The sequence below is a fragment of the Ostrea edulis genome, chromosome 2 (assembly GCF_947568905.1).
Source record: "Ostrea edulis chromosome 2, xbOstEdul1.1, whole genome shotgun sequence".
Classification (NCBI taxonomy): Eukaryota; Metazoa; Mollusca; class Bivalvia; order Ostreida; family Ostreidae; genus Ostrea; species Ostrea edulis.
This window is the reverse complement of record NC_079165.1, coordinates 60,111,746-60,125,820: the sequence shown is the minus strand read 5'-3', so window position 1 is coordinate 60,125,820 and position 14,075 is coordinate 60,111,746. Positions and strand designations below refer to the sequence as shown.

The following is a 14,075-nucleotide window of genomic DNA, read 5'->3' as shown; positions in this document are numbered from 1 at the left end:
CCACAAAATTTGACATGTATATATTTTCTAAACTGCCTATCTGAAAAATCCCAAAATAGATAATATATATCATAAACTTTTTTTTAAATCATAAGAATGTGCCGTACAAAGCTTAAATCTTACCCTCATCACTTGCTTTGGTCAAAAGGTCATAAGACTTGCAACGTCTTTTCATCGCCATCTTTTGAGACACAGCAAGAAGGACTAGAGTACCAAAGAAAATTGACCAAGACACAGTTTCCGTCAACTATCGGAAGGTACCAACAGATGTTATAGTGTGACTTCCTGCCTTGTCACGGAAAGTCACTGGCTTCAGCCACTATTTCAGCCAGCATGTGTAGTGGTCCCTGATTTTATAATATCAAGTACCCTCTTAAAGGAAGTTTTCCGATTATTTGGTTCACTTAGTACCAATATTACGATTTCACATGTTAATTTCAGTGAATATGTAAGAGTGGAGTGACTGTGCTCTTAAAAATTAATTGTAAAAGTGCATTTTAAAATGGGATACTTAATAATATGGATATGCACAAACAGGATCTCCTTTTTGTACCTTGTTGATTCACTATCTGTGTAAACAATGTAGAGTTGCTTTCACTTGAAGCATCAAAGGACTTTATACATTTATTGCATGATAGTGAGGGAGATATGAAGATTTATTCACCCAAGAAAAATCATATGTTGCCCTCGGGGAATATGATTTTTCTTTGGTGAATAATCTTCATATCTCCCGAACATTCATGCAATAAATTGTTTATTATACCGAAACAAAGCAAGACTACAAAAAGTGCATTTGAAATTGGAGTCCGCTCATCTATACATTGTATGTAGCTGAGATCGCCCTAACGGTAACATCGTGCCGTCAACGTATTATGGTAGAAGGTACAAACAACAAAATACAGTGATATGATAACCAGTTTTTGTATTTCCATTCTCCTTGAATGCTGATTTACTTGCTTGTTTTTGTATCAACCAAAACCAGGCGATTCAACTGTGTATCAGAGACCCGCATATTTTGTGCCTTACGAACTATGAAAGTAGAATGCCTCGGACTTATTGTGACGTCACGATACACTTTGTCTACCTTAACGTTAAATTTATGGAAAATGCAAGAGGCTGCCCAAGGGGTAAATATGATGGGGAGATATTAAGTTTGAGAGGGAGATATGAAGTTTTAATTATCATCCCTGACAAGTGACTGTCTAGACCAATCAGATTATGCATTGCATTTAGAATTCTCATACTGAGATATAACAAGAGGTACTGTGAGCAATGCTCACTAAGAATACCCCCCGCTTACCCCAATCTCCCAAAGGGTGTTGGTAATAGGTAAAACTTCAGTATTATGATCCAAAAGGTATCTAGGAACACAGCATCTCCATGCGATGAAAAAAGCCGCTAAAGAATTTAAATGGAAACCATAGTGCACGTGACCTTTGACCCCAAAATCGATAGGGAACATCTTCATCCCATGGGTAGTCCATATGTATGATATGGTGACTGTAGGTGGAAAGGATAACGCTTTAGAGCCCGGAAACCATATTGCTACTTCGATGTCCAGTGCGCTTGACCTTTGACCTTTTGACCCCAAAATCGATAGGGAACATCTTCATCCCATGGGTAGTCCATATGGTAACGGTAGGTGGAAAGGATAATGCTTTATAGTCCGGAAACCATTGCGTCTACAGACGGATGGACGGACGGACTGACGGACGGACGGACGGACAACCCGATTCCAGTATAATAAAAAGCTTTGTTTGGCATACTTGGAATATAAAAAGAACAATATTCTTCACATTTTTGTACAATATTTATCATCAAATTTCTAATGGTTTATTCGTATAGTTAAATGCTTACATAAAAAAGGGTGGTTTTTGTTTTTTGGTTGTTTTTTTTTTTTGGCAAATTCACACAACATCTCAACTTTTGAATTTGATGCAAAAAGTGCAATTTATGAAATAATTTTTTCATTTCAAACATAATGAAACTTTCAAATTATGCCATTCCTCATATTCAATATTTCCAGACCTGTTAAACAAACGAAAGTGCAATTTTTGGTCATCTTCCCACTCCTTTAAGTACACCATGAAGTTGACTATGAAGATTACTATTTATTACTATATAGTATAAAGTGATAAGCATTCACTGCATTTCACACTCAGAGACACTAGTCACAATCACTCTGCACAGCCTTGCCCTGATGTTACAAACAAAATGACCAGTATTTCAGTCGTATTTGAACTCATGGATTCTAAAATTCCAACATTTAGATGCTTCATATTTGATACATCTCACTGTTTAGAAAAATAAACCTTTTGTAAATCCTTACCTTAATGTGTCTCAGGCTCTTAACCTAAACATTTCATATTCCCATTTTCCTATTTCATGGAGACTAGCCAGTGATTCTTACTAACAGGCAAGTACAGCATCATTATTACCACATGTACATGCATTATCAAAGGAGCTAACATATTAGTGATATTTTTTCTAAGTACCAGGGTATATTTAAGTTATAAATATTGTAAGTATGCCTCTGGTCCCTGTGTTTATCATTCTCATTACATGCATTTCATGTTATTAATTCCCAAACACAAGTACTACATACCTGGCATGCTGTCGTTAAAGGTGTCCAACATAGGGGACCTGCTGAACTTATCCAGCGGACAGGACACTGAAAATAATCAAAGTACTGATTACGTCCACACACTCAGTTGCTTCAAATCTGTATTCGGAAGGTGCATGATAAAATCGTAAAATCGTGTAATGGTGATGAATCGATTTGGTGATATATCTTGTAAAACTATAGACCATTATTATGATATTATTCAATGCACAGTAAAGCAGTTCTCTGGATATTGTTCTTGCATGCATAAAATGTGAAAGGGTATAAATTCATAGATAGTTCATAAAGAGATACAATCATTGGTGAACAGAATTATAGATTTATACATCATTACATACATTAACCACTATAGTATATGCTTTAAAACATCTTTTTGTATTAATGTTCTATAACGAGAGACCCATTGAACCACATCACTCACCTCAGTGAATATATTTTCACATGTAAACTAGATGTGTCAGTATGACACGAATGTCCCCAATGACATTAAAGTTTGTAATATTTGAAAGTCCAAGGATGTGAAAATAACATTGCGTGCAAATAAAAAAAAAAAGGAATTATCATATTGGTGCTTTTGTTTTCTAGAATCAGTTGCAACAAGAATTGAATTACGTTAGGTGGAGGAGCAAGGGGAACAATAATAATGATTTATCAAGATACTGATTGCTTGATTACTGTGCCACACTTACGATGTATACTTGATCATCAAATAATGTCTGTGGGCATTGACTATATGGTATTTTTAAGTCCAAGGGCAATAACTCTGGTGAAAGTAGGTTAATATACAGGAAAGTTAAATTTGGTATATACCTGCAAGATATTATCAATAAGTACACACACTAAAAATCTGATTATTATTGCAGCTACCCGAACTAAGTAATTAGTCAATAAGAATGACACTTCATGAATCTGCTATTATGTCACCAAAATCCATGTTGCTACGTAAATGTTTATTTGATAAAATTAGGACTATTCAATATACCAGGACCAGATATAGGACCCCCAATTTTATTGTCACAATATCATATCAATACATCTATAGACCTTATACATTGTGATGTAGTTTTCTATTGTGACATCATATTGTGTGTAGTGCACTGAGAAACATTTCTGTACAGTGCTGTGATTTGTCTAGGAAAGCCTTAACAAAGCTGCATTTTAGAAACACATCAGAAAAAAAGTCCAGAAAACAGTGAATAAGGTGAAAATAAGTCAACTGACATGAAAACTCAACCTTGATCTGCAAGTCATCAATATAAAGGGATCTACCAAATATTAGCTCATTTATATAATCTACAAACATGGCTAAAAATAAGGGAGAATACAAACTATAATGGAATGATAGAGGGGTTACACTATATGTCCTGATAATTTCCTTAAAGGGACATAAAAATTATTAAAATTTCAATCCTGGCCCGTCTTGCCATACACAGCAGGGTGTGAAGTCCTTGAATCTGTGCTACATTAGCACATTCATTTGATTTATCATACCTCTGCAGTGTTTGAAAAGACAATTTTCAAAAAAAAATCCTCACATATTCCAAACCTATGTAAAATGTTGAACCTCTATTGTGGTCCATTCTTAAATCCCAAGGTCATGGTGAATATACACTAGACAAGGTTAACTTGCATATTAATTTGACTCCAATGGTTCCAGGGAAGATATCCAATTCAAAATAAATTTCCTATATATATTACCATGTAAAATTTTACAACCCTCTTGTGGCATAAGGGTTCATGGTGGGAAAAAAACTTGAATCTACATATTTGAGGTTGTTTGAATATCAATCTGTTAGACTGTACCTTTCTGATTTTTTGGGGGGAAAAAATAGAATTCAAAAGAATTTCTATGATATTTCTTCGTAAATCTTTGAATCCTACTGTGGCTCCATCCCGATCCTGGGGATATGGTGTTCACAAATCTGAATCTACACTACATGAGGATGCTTGCATATAAATTTGACATACTGTTCTCTTGTGGTTATTGATTAGAACATTTGAAAGATTTCCTAGATAACTTTCATTTGTATAAGGAAGCTTTTATGCAAATTTTATGGCCTTTCTAGTCAAGTGACTCTTCATCAAAAAGAGTTTTCAAATTTACTGTCTTTAATGATTTTCCTTCAGAAGTAGGTATAGGTACTCTTCCCCTTTAACGAGCTTGAATCCCCTTCTCCTAAGGATGTGTTATGTCATGTGTTGCTAAACTTGGCCCTGTAGTTCTTAAGAAGTCAAAAATGTAAAAAGAAAAAACTTCAGACAATCAGATGCATAACAGATAAATTTAAATCAGGAAAGCTCACCAACTTTCAGTTCAAGTAATTAAGTTAAAAAGTGCAATTATGTGTCTTTAAAAAATTTATGATTCAAGCTCATCATTACATATTGAACATCTATATAAACATGACACTGTTAAAAGAAAACAAGAGTTATAATAGAAAAAAAACATAAAGGCTTATCAAAATTATTTCAGATAATGATAATTATAGACATTGAACATTCCAAATATGGTGCAATATTGTAAAGCATGATTTGTACAGATTTTAAAGTTCTTATCATCACTTCCACAGCCTCAATTCAATTTCTCAATGTCACCTTCAACATGTAGTGTTTATGTAGAGGGGGTAAAAAATCCACGAAAAAGCAGACTCATTACATAATCCGTTGAAAGCCATTCTGAACAAGGGAGCATTCAAAATCATTAACTGCCTGCTTTACCATGAAACTGTAGATCTGTTCTTAATTAAAAAGCAACCATTGAATTTCATAGCACATCTAGATCATCTCTTCTGATGCTTTTTTTTATGCTTTTATTCAATTAACAGATTTCTGCAATTCTTCCACAACATGTGGCAAATGACAACTGTTAGTGAAATTACATCCTTATCTGAAATGAATGGATGATTTCAATCCTATAATGATAATATTTAATGAAGTCTGAGTAAGCTCATTATTCCTTGTGATTAAGTTGAAAAGGGGGGTAAATACAAATGACTCATTTGTCATGGACCACAGTGCTTGTCCATTTCCTTTGGCAATCTAAAATGCAGTTGTACAAAATAGCCCTTAGTTTGAAGCATAGAAAGTAGAATTTAATTAGCAATTGCATACAACTGAACATTGTAATCTTGAGGAAACATCTAAATCTATTATATATTAGAACCCAATAATTCTTGTAATCAACAGCATTGATCCAGAGGAAAATATTGCCTTCTCTACCTCCAGACATGTTAATTATATGATGGCCTCCTTTAAATGTCAGCTACTCATTTGGAGAAGAAAAGTATCAATTGAATACATATCCTTAATACACCATTTTGAAAGACTGATTTAAATCTCTATAGCATACATACCCAGTTCATGAGACTGTGTTAACTTGTACTTTTTGGAACGAGTAAAAAACATTTTATCCTCAGGTTTGTTGTGGAATTTCTTTGGAATCAATCTTCAAATGCACATATCATGTCATATCACACTTTTACAAGTAAAATGTAGTTTTTGTAAGCCCAGGGTCCAACTGATACGTCCAGTATTTTTGTGATTTGTTCTATGGATTAGGATGGAAATTAGTATTTACTCATTATGTTCAATTCTCACAGGTGTGTAAAGTTTCCTGCTACATAAAATGCTCAAAGTCCTGAGCAAATATAATCATGACTGAAGTCCACCAAAACACAATGCTTCCTACAAAACCAGGAATTTTCCCTCAGAGAGCCAAAGCACAGAATAACACAGAGTTCTATTGGTGTGAAGACTAAAAAAAAGTTGCTGAAAAACTCTCTGAATGGTTGTTCAAAAGAGATAGACTAGTTCCATTGGCAACATCTGTAGCTGTAAGAATGCCATTAGTTAAAGTAATCCTGACATTTTAATTTAGCTATTATATTGGCATTTTATATAACAGCCCACTTTTAGCATGCACCAGAATGTCAAAATGCGCAATTTTAATTGTTCAGCACAAGCATGTGTTGTCATGTACAACAGTATCTCCAAACAGCAGAAGTGTAAGTCAAAAATGAACAGTTTGTTTCATCCTTCAAGTGTGATTGTAAACAGCCTTCCTTTCTGCCATTACATACATGATATATTTATTTTTCCTCAAGTTCGAGCACATACCTCATGCAAATGCACGAAAACAAAAATCATTTCCAACAAAATCTATATCATCACTGATAAGTGATCCTTGTAATCTCAAAATAAAACCTGAAACTGAAATAACTTGGCAGAATCATCAATAAACAAAAAGAATGTCCATCTCACACAAAATTTAGATGTAAACACTGATATTTGTATGAAAATCGATCTCTTTCAATCCTCAAACTTTCTGAATGGCTTTCTTTTGTACAACAGTTTCAATATCAGAATTGGTGGCTTTTAAGCATTGTATTAAAGTAAACAAAAACGTTGTAGAAAGTTTTTCAAAATTTTTCATTGAGACAGCGTGAAGAGCACGACCTTTCATCTCTGTTGGAATAAAATTAACCCCCGCTTTATTATTCGTCACCGAAAGATAAACGGTGCATTTAAACAATTTGTTCACTTGGATCTGAACTTAGATAAACTCAATTACTTTACAAAAGGATCAAATTGCAAGAATTAAAACCAAATGATTCATACTTTTAGAGTTCTTCTGTAAGCTTTGTAAACAAAATATATCCAATCTGAAGCTTATCTTTTTTCATTCCATCATGAACCAAGAAAAACCTCTTATTACAACATAGACTTCATCAACTACCAGAACTATCGGAGATTATATACAGACGTCCCTCTTCTACTCAACTCTGTATACACAATTCGTCACATTTATCCAAGTATGAACTTCTTTGAATAAATCTGACACACTTCAGTTGTTAAGGGAGATGCTCCTTCTGCTAGTAAACTGTACATTAATGTGAATTCATAAAAGATCACTCAAAAACATCACTAAAATTAAAAATATTCCCGAGAAGCAATCACTTCCTCCACAGCATTGTATGCCCCCACTTCAGAAAGACACCTTTGCTCCACCCAATTCTTTCCGGTTTATAAAATGCATGACCGACTATATAGCCCCCATTGTCAATTATAAGTCTGCTGTGAAAATTGTCATCCAAAGTTATTTAGTTGCCCTATTTTGTTCACTTGTCACACACAAAATTTACGAAAAACCCATCCATTGTCATAGTGTCTCCTGCACCGCCCTTTTAGCCTTGATTTGTATCAATTTCCTTCTAATGACCCAAATTTACAGGTATATATGACATTTCTTTTACTTCCCCATTCATTAATTGCTGCAAGGAATAACAAGATAAGGTTTCACACCTAATTTGCACGCAATGTCTAATTACAAAAGATTAAACAGGATTTTAATTTCCCCACTATCTCAAAGAATGTTGCCAGAAGTAAAAAATAAATAAATAAATCTATGCATGTTCATGGATGCATGCTAATTAAATGGACCTGGGAATATTTGTTTAATCCTATTAAAAACAAAATAAATTCAATCCAATTCTCTCCTTGAAGACCTCATAATAAAAAAAAATGCTTAGTTTTATATTATCTTTTGAGCGATAGCTCAAGTATGTAATGATATTGGGTATAATACATACACACACATACATCATATACATGTATATATATATTTGTGTGTGTGAGAGAGAGTTAGGGGGGAGGAGGAGGGAGTAGAAAGATTGCAATGAACTCTTAGATAAACAAGCCTGGTGAGAATTCCATCATTTTTTGACTTGCCCAGATGCAGTTGAGCAGTTCAGAGAGCTGGTTCTGTAGCACGCTGCTGAAAGTCTAGAGTTCAACTCTGGGCAAGGGCAGATCTAGTGAATTTTTCTGTGCTATACACATGCACACATATAGGCTTATATACACATGACTATCTGATTTTCAAAATGACTGTGTAGAGTGTAACTCCAGCATCGCTGAAAGCAAGTGTTTTTCTGAACTTACTTTGGTGTTGTCGATCTACAGAGACACTGCTCCTTCATTGTCCAAAATGACAATACATGTTGGATTTTTTCCCATAGTTCCGTCAATTCACATCAATATTTTAGCCTCCATCAAGGAGGTTGATTTGCCCCCCCCCCCCTTTCTATTTGTGTGCTGTGTTCATGTGTGTGATTGTGCGGGTGTTTATCTGTGGACATCCTAAAAATTCAAACAAATTTTCACCAAAAAAAACACAAAAACGTTTGCTTACTGACAAGAGCAGACTGAATGTTTGAAGTGATTTGTGCAAGAGATCATTCAGGATGAGTGCATGTAGCAACTATACAAACAAGGGAGAGTGCTGGGTAATAGGGGAACTTGGCAGAGGTGTGCTGAGTATCTGAATGTTCTAGTTTAATGTGAAGTTGTTTTCTAGCAATCTAACAAAAAGCCACTGTGTATGTAAAGGGCATTTTCTATATTAATTTCAAATCTAATACTTTTCTTGATTATTAAAATATTTTTTCAACCTTATTTGAATTTAAAATATCTTTAATAGGTTTGTTATTATGTTGTCCAGTTTAAGAAGTGCTCACACAACCTTTAGGTTTTTAATTCCTTTGGAATCAAAATTACACTTTACTGCTTGATGTTTTATGAAAACATCTTTTATTGGTTTCTCCATTACAAACCCCATGTTACAAAATTAATATTTCAGGCATCAAAGGAAGAGGGAGGCAGAGACATTTCTTTGGCCCTAAAACTAGGTTTATGTAAATGCTGTCTGGTTTAAGGTAGTTTTAATGTGTAACAGGAAGAAAGAAAATTTCTACATCCACCAATTTAGTCAGAGAATATGTTTGGCGATTCTAAAGGATAGCTATTAGTTAATAAACTGCTGTGCCAGGATATCTTTTGTGTAGTAACCATTAAATGATAGTATATCCCCTAATGATATTAAGTTAGTGATCAGAATCTGATGAGATAAAAGATTAAGATAACATAGATGTGGTATCAATAGACACATTTTATGTATGAACAAATCCCCTCCTCTGTTTTTTTGTTGTTTTTTTTTTGTTTTTGTTTTTTGTTTTGCTTGCCAGTATTATTTGAATATTGTCCTCATAACCGACCATGGGCGCCACTGGCAAGTAGATGTTTGCTGCATGCATTCTATGTGTACATGTATTTATCCTGCCTTCGATAAAAATCTTTCGCCTCACCCAATATGATTTTTTTTCAAGGACCCCATATATTCTTGTATTACCCCTCTAAGTGTCCACATAACTAATGATAGTAGCATATTACACAAACTGATGGACAAATTTCCATAAACACATGTATTTATATCATCAATGTTTGCTACACTATCAACAACTGCAATATCAAAATGTATATCACTAGTAGTGAAGGTGTTTTTTGATTTTACATAATTAATGGATGTGGATTTTCACCATTAATGATATAAATCTGGAATTTTATCATTAAAAATTATCATTAATGAACAGTGGGATAGTTTGTTAATGATAAAATTTAATCCTTAATGGTCTGAGGACTTTTACCACTAATCATTTTTTTTATCATTATGAATGGCTACTACACAGCATAATCTAGTTTTTAATGGCTATCAAACTTTACCATTAGTGTTCAGGTCCTTTTTAATATGCTCCAAATATATCTTTAATGTCACAGACAAAAAGTAAACACTTGCCTTTTGCTAATATAAAATACATATTGATTTCTTGGTTTTCAATATCTTGGCATATTAATTTTTTTTTCTAATTTGAAATCAAGTATGTACTTTCTCTGTTGCCAAAATAATTTCAATCAAGGATCCAAATTAAACTACCAGCACCTCTTGTCTGTCAATTATCAATTAGTTACTCCCACATTAAGTTAAGTATGTTTGGGTACACAGAGCACAATTAAGAGGTGAATGCTCATGTATAAATATTTTTATATTTCTCAAGTACAGTACACTATCTTTAAAACCAAAGCAGGGGTACAGGGAAATAGTTTGTTATATTCATCATTCGTTGTGTCCATAATTACCATTGATGGGAAGATCAGCCAATTCTACACATTTCGAGATTGGAAATACACTTCGAAACATCAATCCCTGTCATATCAAGTTGTCGAATACGGAAATATTTTTAACATCACATGATAGTGATATTTCAGTTATCAAAAACTCCATTATAAAACTTAAATTATATGTTGGATAATTTTCTATAATCATTACTAACATATTTCAATTCAATAACAAAAAATAAATCCATAAATGTGTAGTACGTATATCACCTATCAGTCAGAAGCCTCTTATAATGCACTTTTCTGATGTCAGTTATCATTTATAGGGAAATAATTCAGATAAAATTTAATCCTTTAAGTTAGCTATTTATTGAGTGCATAGTTGCTGAAATGTGAAAAATAAGATCAACACAAATCTTCCTGAAGACCTGCCATAGATAATGAAAACGGGTATATAATTACGGACGTTAAAATATATAACTTTTACAAAAAAAAAAACAACAACAAAAGTCGTCAAAACCACAGGGAAGCAGGAGAAACTTCTCTGTGAAATACGTATATATATTTATAGTTGCAGTAAATGAGAAAAATGTGTTCTCTCTGGAAAATCATGCAAAGAAATAAATAAAGATGGCTCATAATTACCATGAAAGTTTAAAGCATCTGGATTCAAGATGTTACATCTTTTCTTACATTGTGCATACTGTCACAAATCTAGACTGATTGTAGGGGTATATATACACCAAAAAGAAATGGATTTAAAGAATGTACTGACAACACAGACACTATAGAAATAAAGATGATACACGACAGAGGAGGTATACAGACTAATCTCCAAACCTCCAAAGAACTGGGTTAGCCTTTGAAGTCGTCTACCAGGCTTTGGTGAAGACTTGGTGTAAAACAGTTCCTCTGCACTCTTGCAGTTCCGCACTAAGAAATATCAGTCAATGAAAACCACTTGTTAACTACAGCATCAAACATGCAGTTATGTAGAGTGGTTAAGTTTCGCTGAGACGCAAAATCAAGTCACAATCATGGCTTTAAATAAAATTATAGCAAACATTTTTTGTAAAATAAAAATCTGTTTCAAATGCTCCCACCAGGGTTATGCTGTGAGGCAGTGAAGCATACTTACTACATGGCTGTGGAGGACACAACAGGTGTTCCTCCTGGTGTTGTTTTGCATTTTCGCGGATGCTCCTTAGAGTTTCAAACCCCCATCGCTTGTCAAATTCCTGTTTCCCATCATCCAGTCTCTTCCTCCGCAGAACCACTAAGCTTGGCTGGTCATCAGCTCCCTACAAATACGGTGCATTATGTTTAAAGAAAGATAACTCTGATATATTCAAGTGACAATTTTTCTCAGAGGGGATTCAAGGTGTCCAAATTCTTTCAACACATCACTCTTTACAGAAATAATGACTAACAATACCAGGTGGGGATCTAACCCCAAGTTCCTCCTTCCCCTGGATCTGTAAATGAACAATTTAGATGTTTGCAAGAATAGACATTTCACCTCTAGTACGATTGAGATACTATATATTAGCAATAACTCCCTAGGCATATTTGATATCCATATTGTATAGAGACAGGTATGGTCACTAGCACACTGAGGCCCAATACATTAAGGTAATGGTAAAAATGTCATATTTTGTAAGGCACAAGAAATTAAACTAGATATCATGGCAAGCATTACAATAGGGCCCTGCCTTGTGATCAGTTCAAGTATTACAATACGGCCCTTGTGATCAGTTCAAGGTCCTTACATCTTTTAGAATTAGGAAATTCAAACTTGATATGTATCCCCTTAAAATATAAGTTCATGAATAAATTTTTAATTCACTGCTGCAGGGATAGCCAATAAAAAAGTTCTGAAAAGCGATTGCCAGAACAAACGGACACCTACATACATAGGTTGATCACTGTAGGGTGCCCATGGCGCACCAAAAGGTGGGGTCCCAATTAATGCATTTTCCTGCAAAATATGTCAATTAATGTTAAGGTGTGACCATATATGAATGTCTCATCCTTGGCAATTTATAGCTAGAGCTAGTTGCCTGTGTTGTCAATGTATCTAACACTGTCCCTCAATCTCCTAAGACAGGTGTCCTAACTCTCCCACAGAGTGCAAGTAACCATGAGCAGACAAGTGATATCTCACTCTTTACAAATCTCGATCTCCTAAGATAGGTGTCCTAACTCTCCCACAGAGTGCAAGTAACCATGAGCAGACAAGTGATATCTCACTCTTTACAAATCTCGATCTCCTAAGATAGGTGTCCTAACTCTCCCACAGAGTGCAAGTAACCATGAGCAGACAAGTGATATCTCACTCTTTACAAATCTCGATCTCCTAAGATAGGTGTCCTAACTCTCCCACAGAGTGCACGTAACCATGAGCAGACAAGTGATATCTCACTCTTTACAAATCTCGATCTCCTAAGACAGGTGTCCTAACTCTCCCACAGAGTGCACGTAACCATGAGCAGACAAGTGATATCTCACTCTTTACATATCTCGATCTCCTAAGACAGGTGTCCTAACTCTCCCACAGAGTGCAAGTAACCATGAGCAGACAAGTGATATCTCACTCTTTACAAATCTCGATCTCCTAAGATAGGTGTCCTAACTCTCCCACAGAGTGCAAGTAACCATGAGCAGACAAGTGATATCTCACTCTTTACAAATTTCGATCTCCTAAGATAGGTGTCCTAACTCTCCCACAGAGTGCAAGTAACCATGAGCAGACAAGTGATATCTCACTCTTTACAAATCTCGATCTCCTAAGATAGGTGTCCTAACTCTCCCATAGAGTGCACGTAACCATGAGCAGACAAGTGATATCTCACTCTTTACAAATCTCGATCTCCTAAGATAGGTGTCCTAACTCTCCCACAGAGTGCAAGTAACCATGAGCAGACAAGTGATATCTCACTCTTTACAAATCTCGATCTCCTAAGATAGGTGTCCTAACTCTCCCACAGAGTGCACGTAACCATGAGCAGACAAGTGATATCTCACTCTTTACAAATCTCGATCTCCTAAGATAGGTGTCCTAACTCTCCCACAGAGTGCAAGTAACCATGAGCAGACAAGTGATATCTCACTCTTTACAAATCTCGATCTCCTAAGATAGGTGTCCTAACTCTCCCACAGAGTGCACGTAACCATGAGCAGACAAGTGATATCTCACTCTTTACAAATGAGATTCCCTCTTTTCAAATCCATCTCAAACTCTCATGTATGGGTAACAATTCTCATGCTTTCTGAAATTGTTATTAAAAAAAATAGAAATTCTTGTCACTGTGTCTTTAGTAAAATTGTCATGTCTCTGACGAACTGACCCGTTAACAAAAAGCCATAAACATGTGCCTGTTGTCCACAGGTAACAGTGATATCACAGCCAATACAGTCAATTATTCTAATTACTTGAGTATATCGAAACGAATCAAGGTATATTTCATAATACTTTTCTCTTTATTCAAAGCAACAGACACAC

General features: G+C 34.8%; 1 protein-coding gene across 25 annotated transcripts in view; it reads right to left on the bottom strand.

The window, feature by feature from the left end:
- Positions 1-14,075, bottom strand: part of LOC125678140 (disabled homolog 2-interacting protein-like) — a 75,892-nt gene that overhangs the window by 48,613 nt on the left and 13,204 nt on the right. For 6 of the 25 annotated variants that reach the window (XM_048916307.2, XM_048916308.2, XM_048916312.2 and 3 more), the window contains exons 3-5: positions 11,712-11,874; positions 11,414-11,506; positions 2,606-2,671 (exon numbers count right to left, since the gene is read on the bottom strand). In XM_048916307.2, coding sequence (XP_048772264.1) covers positions 2,606-2,671; positions 11,414-11,506; positions 11,712-11,874 — 322 coding nt within the window. Of the gene's footprint in view, positions 1-123; positions 457-2,605; positions 2,672-5,976; positions 11,078-11,413; positions 11,507-11,711; positions 11,875-14,075 lie in introns of those variants that run through there. The other 19 variants (XM_056154632.1, XM_048916310.2, XM_056154631.1 and 16 more) reach the window with 8 other exon arrangements.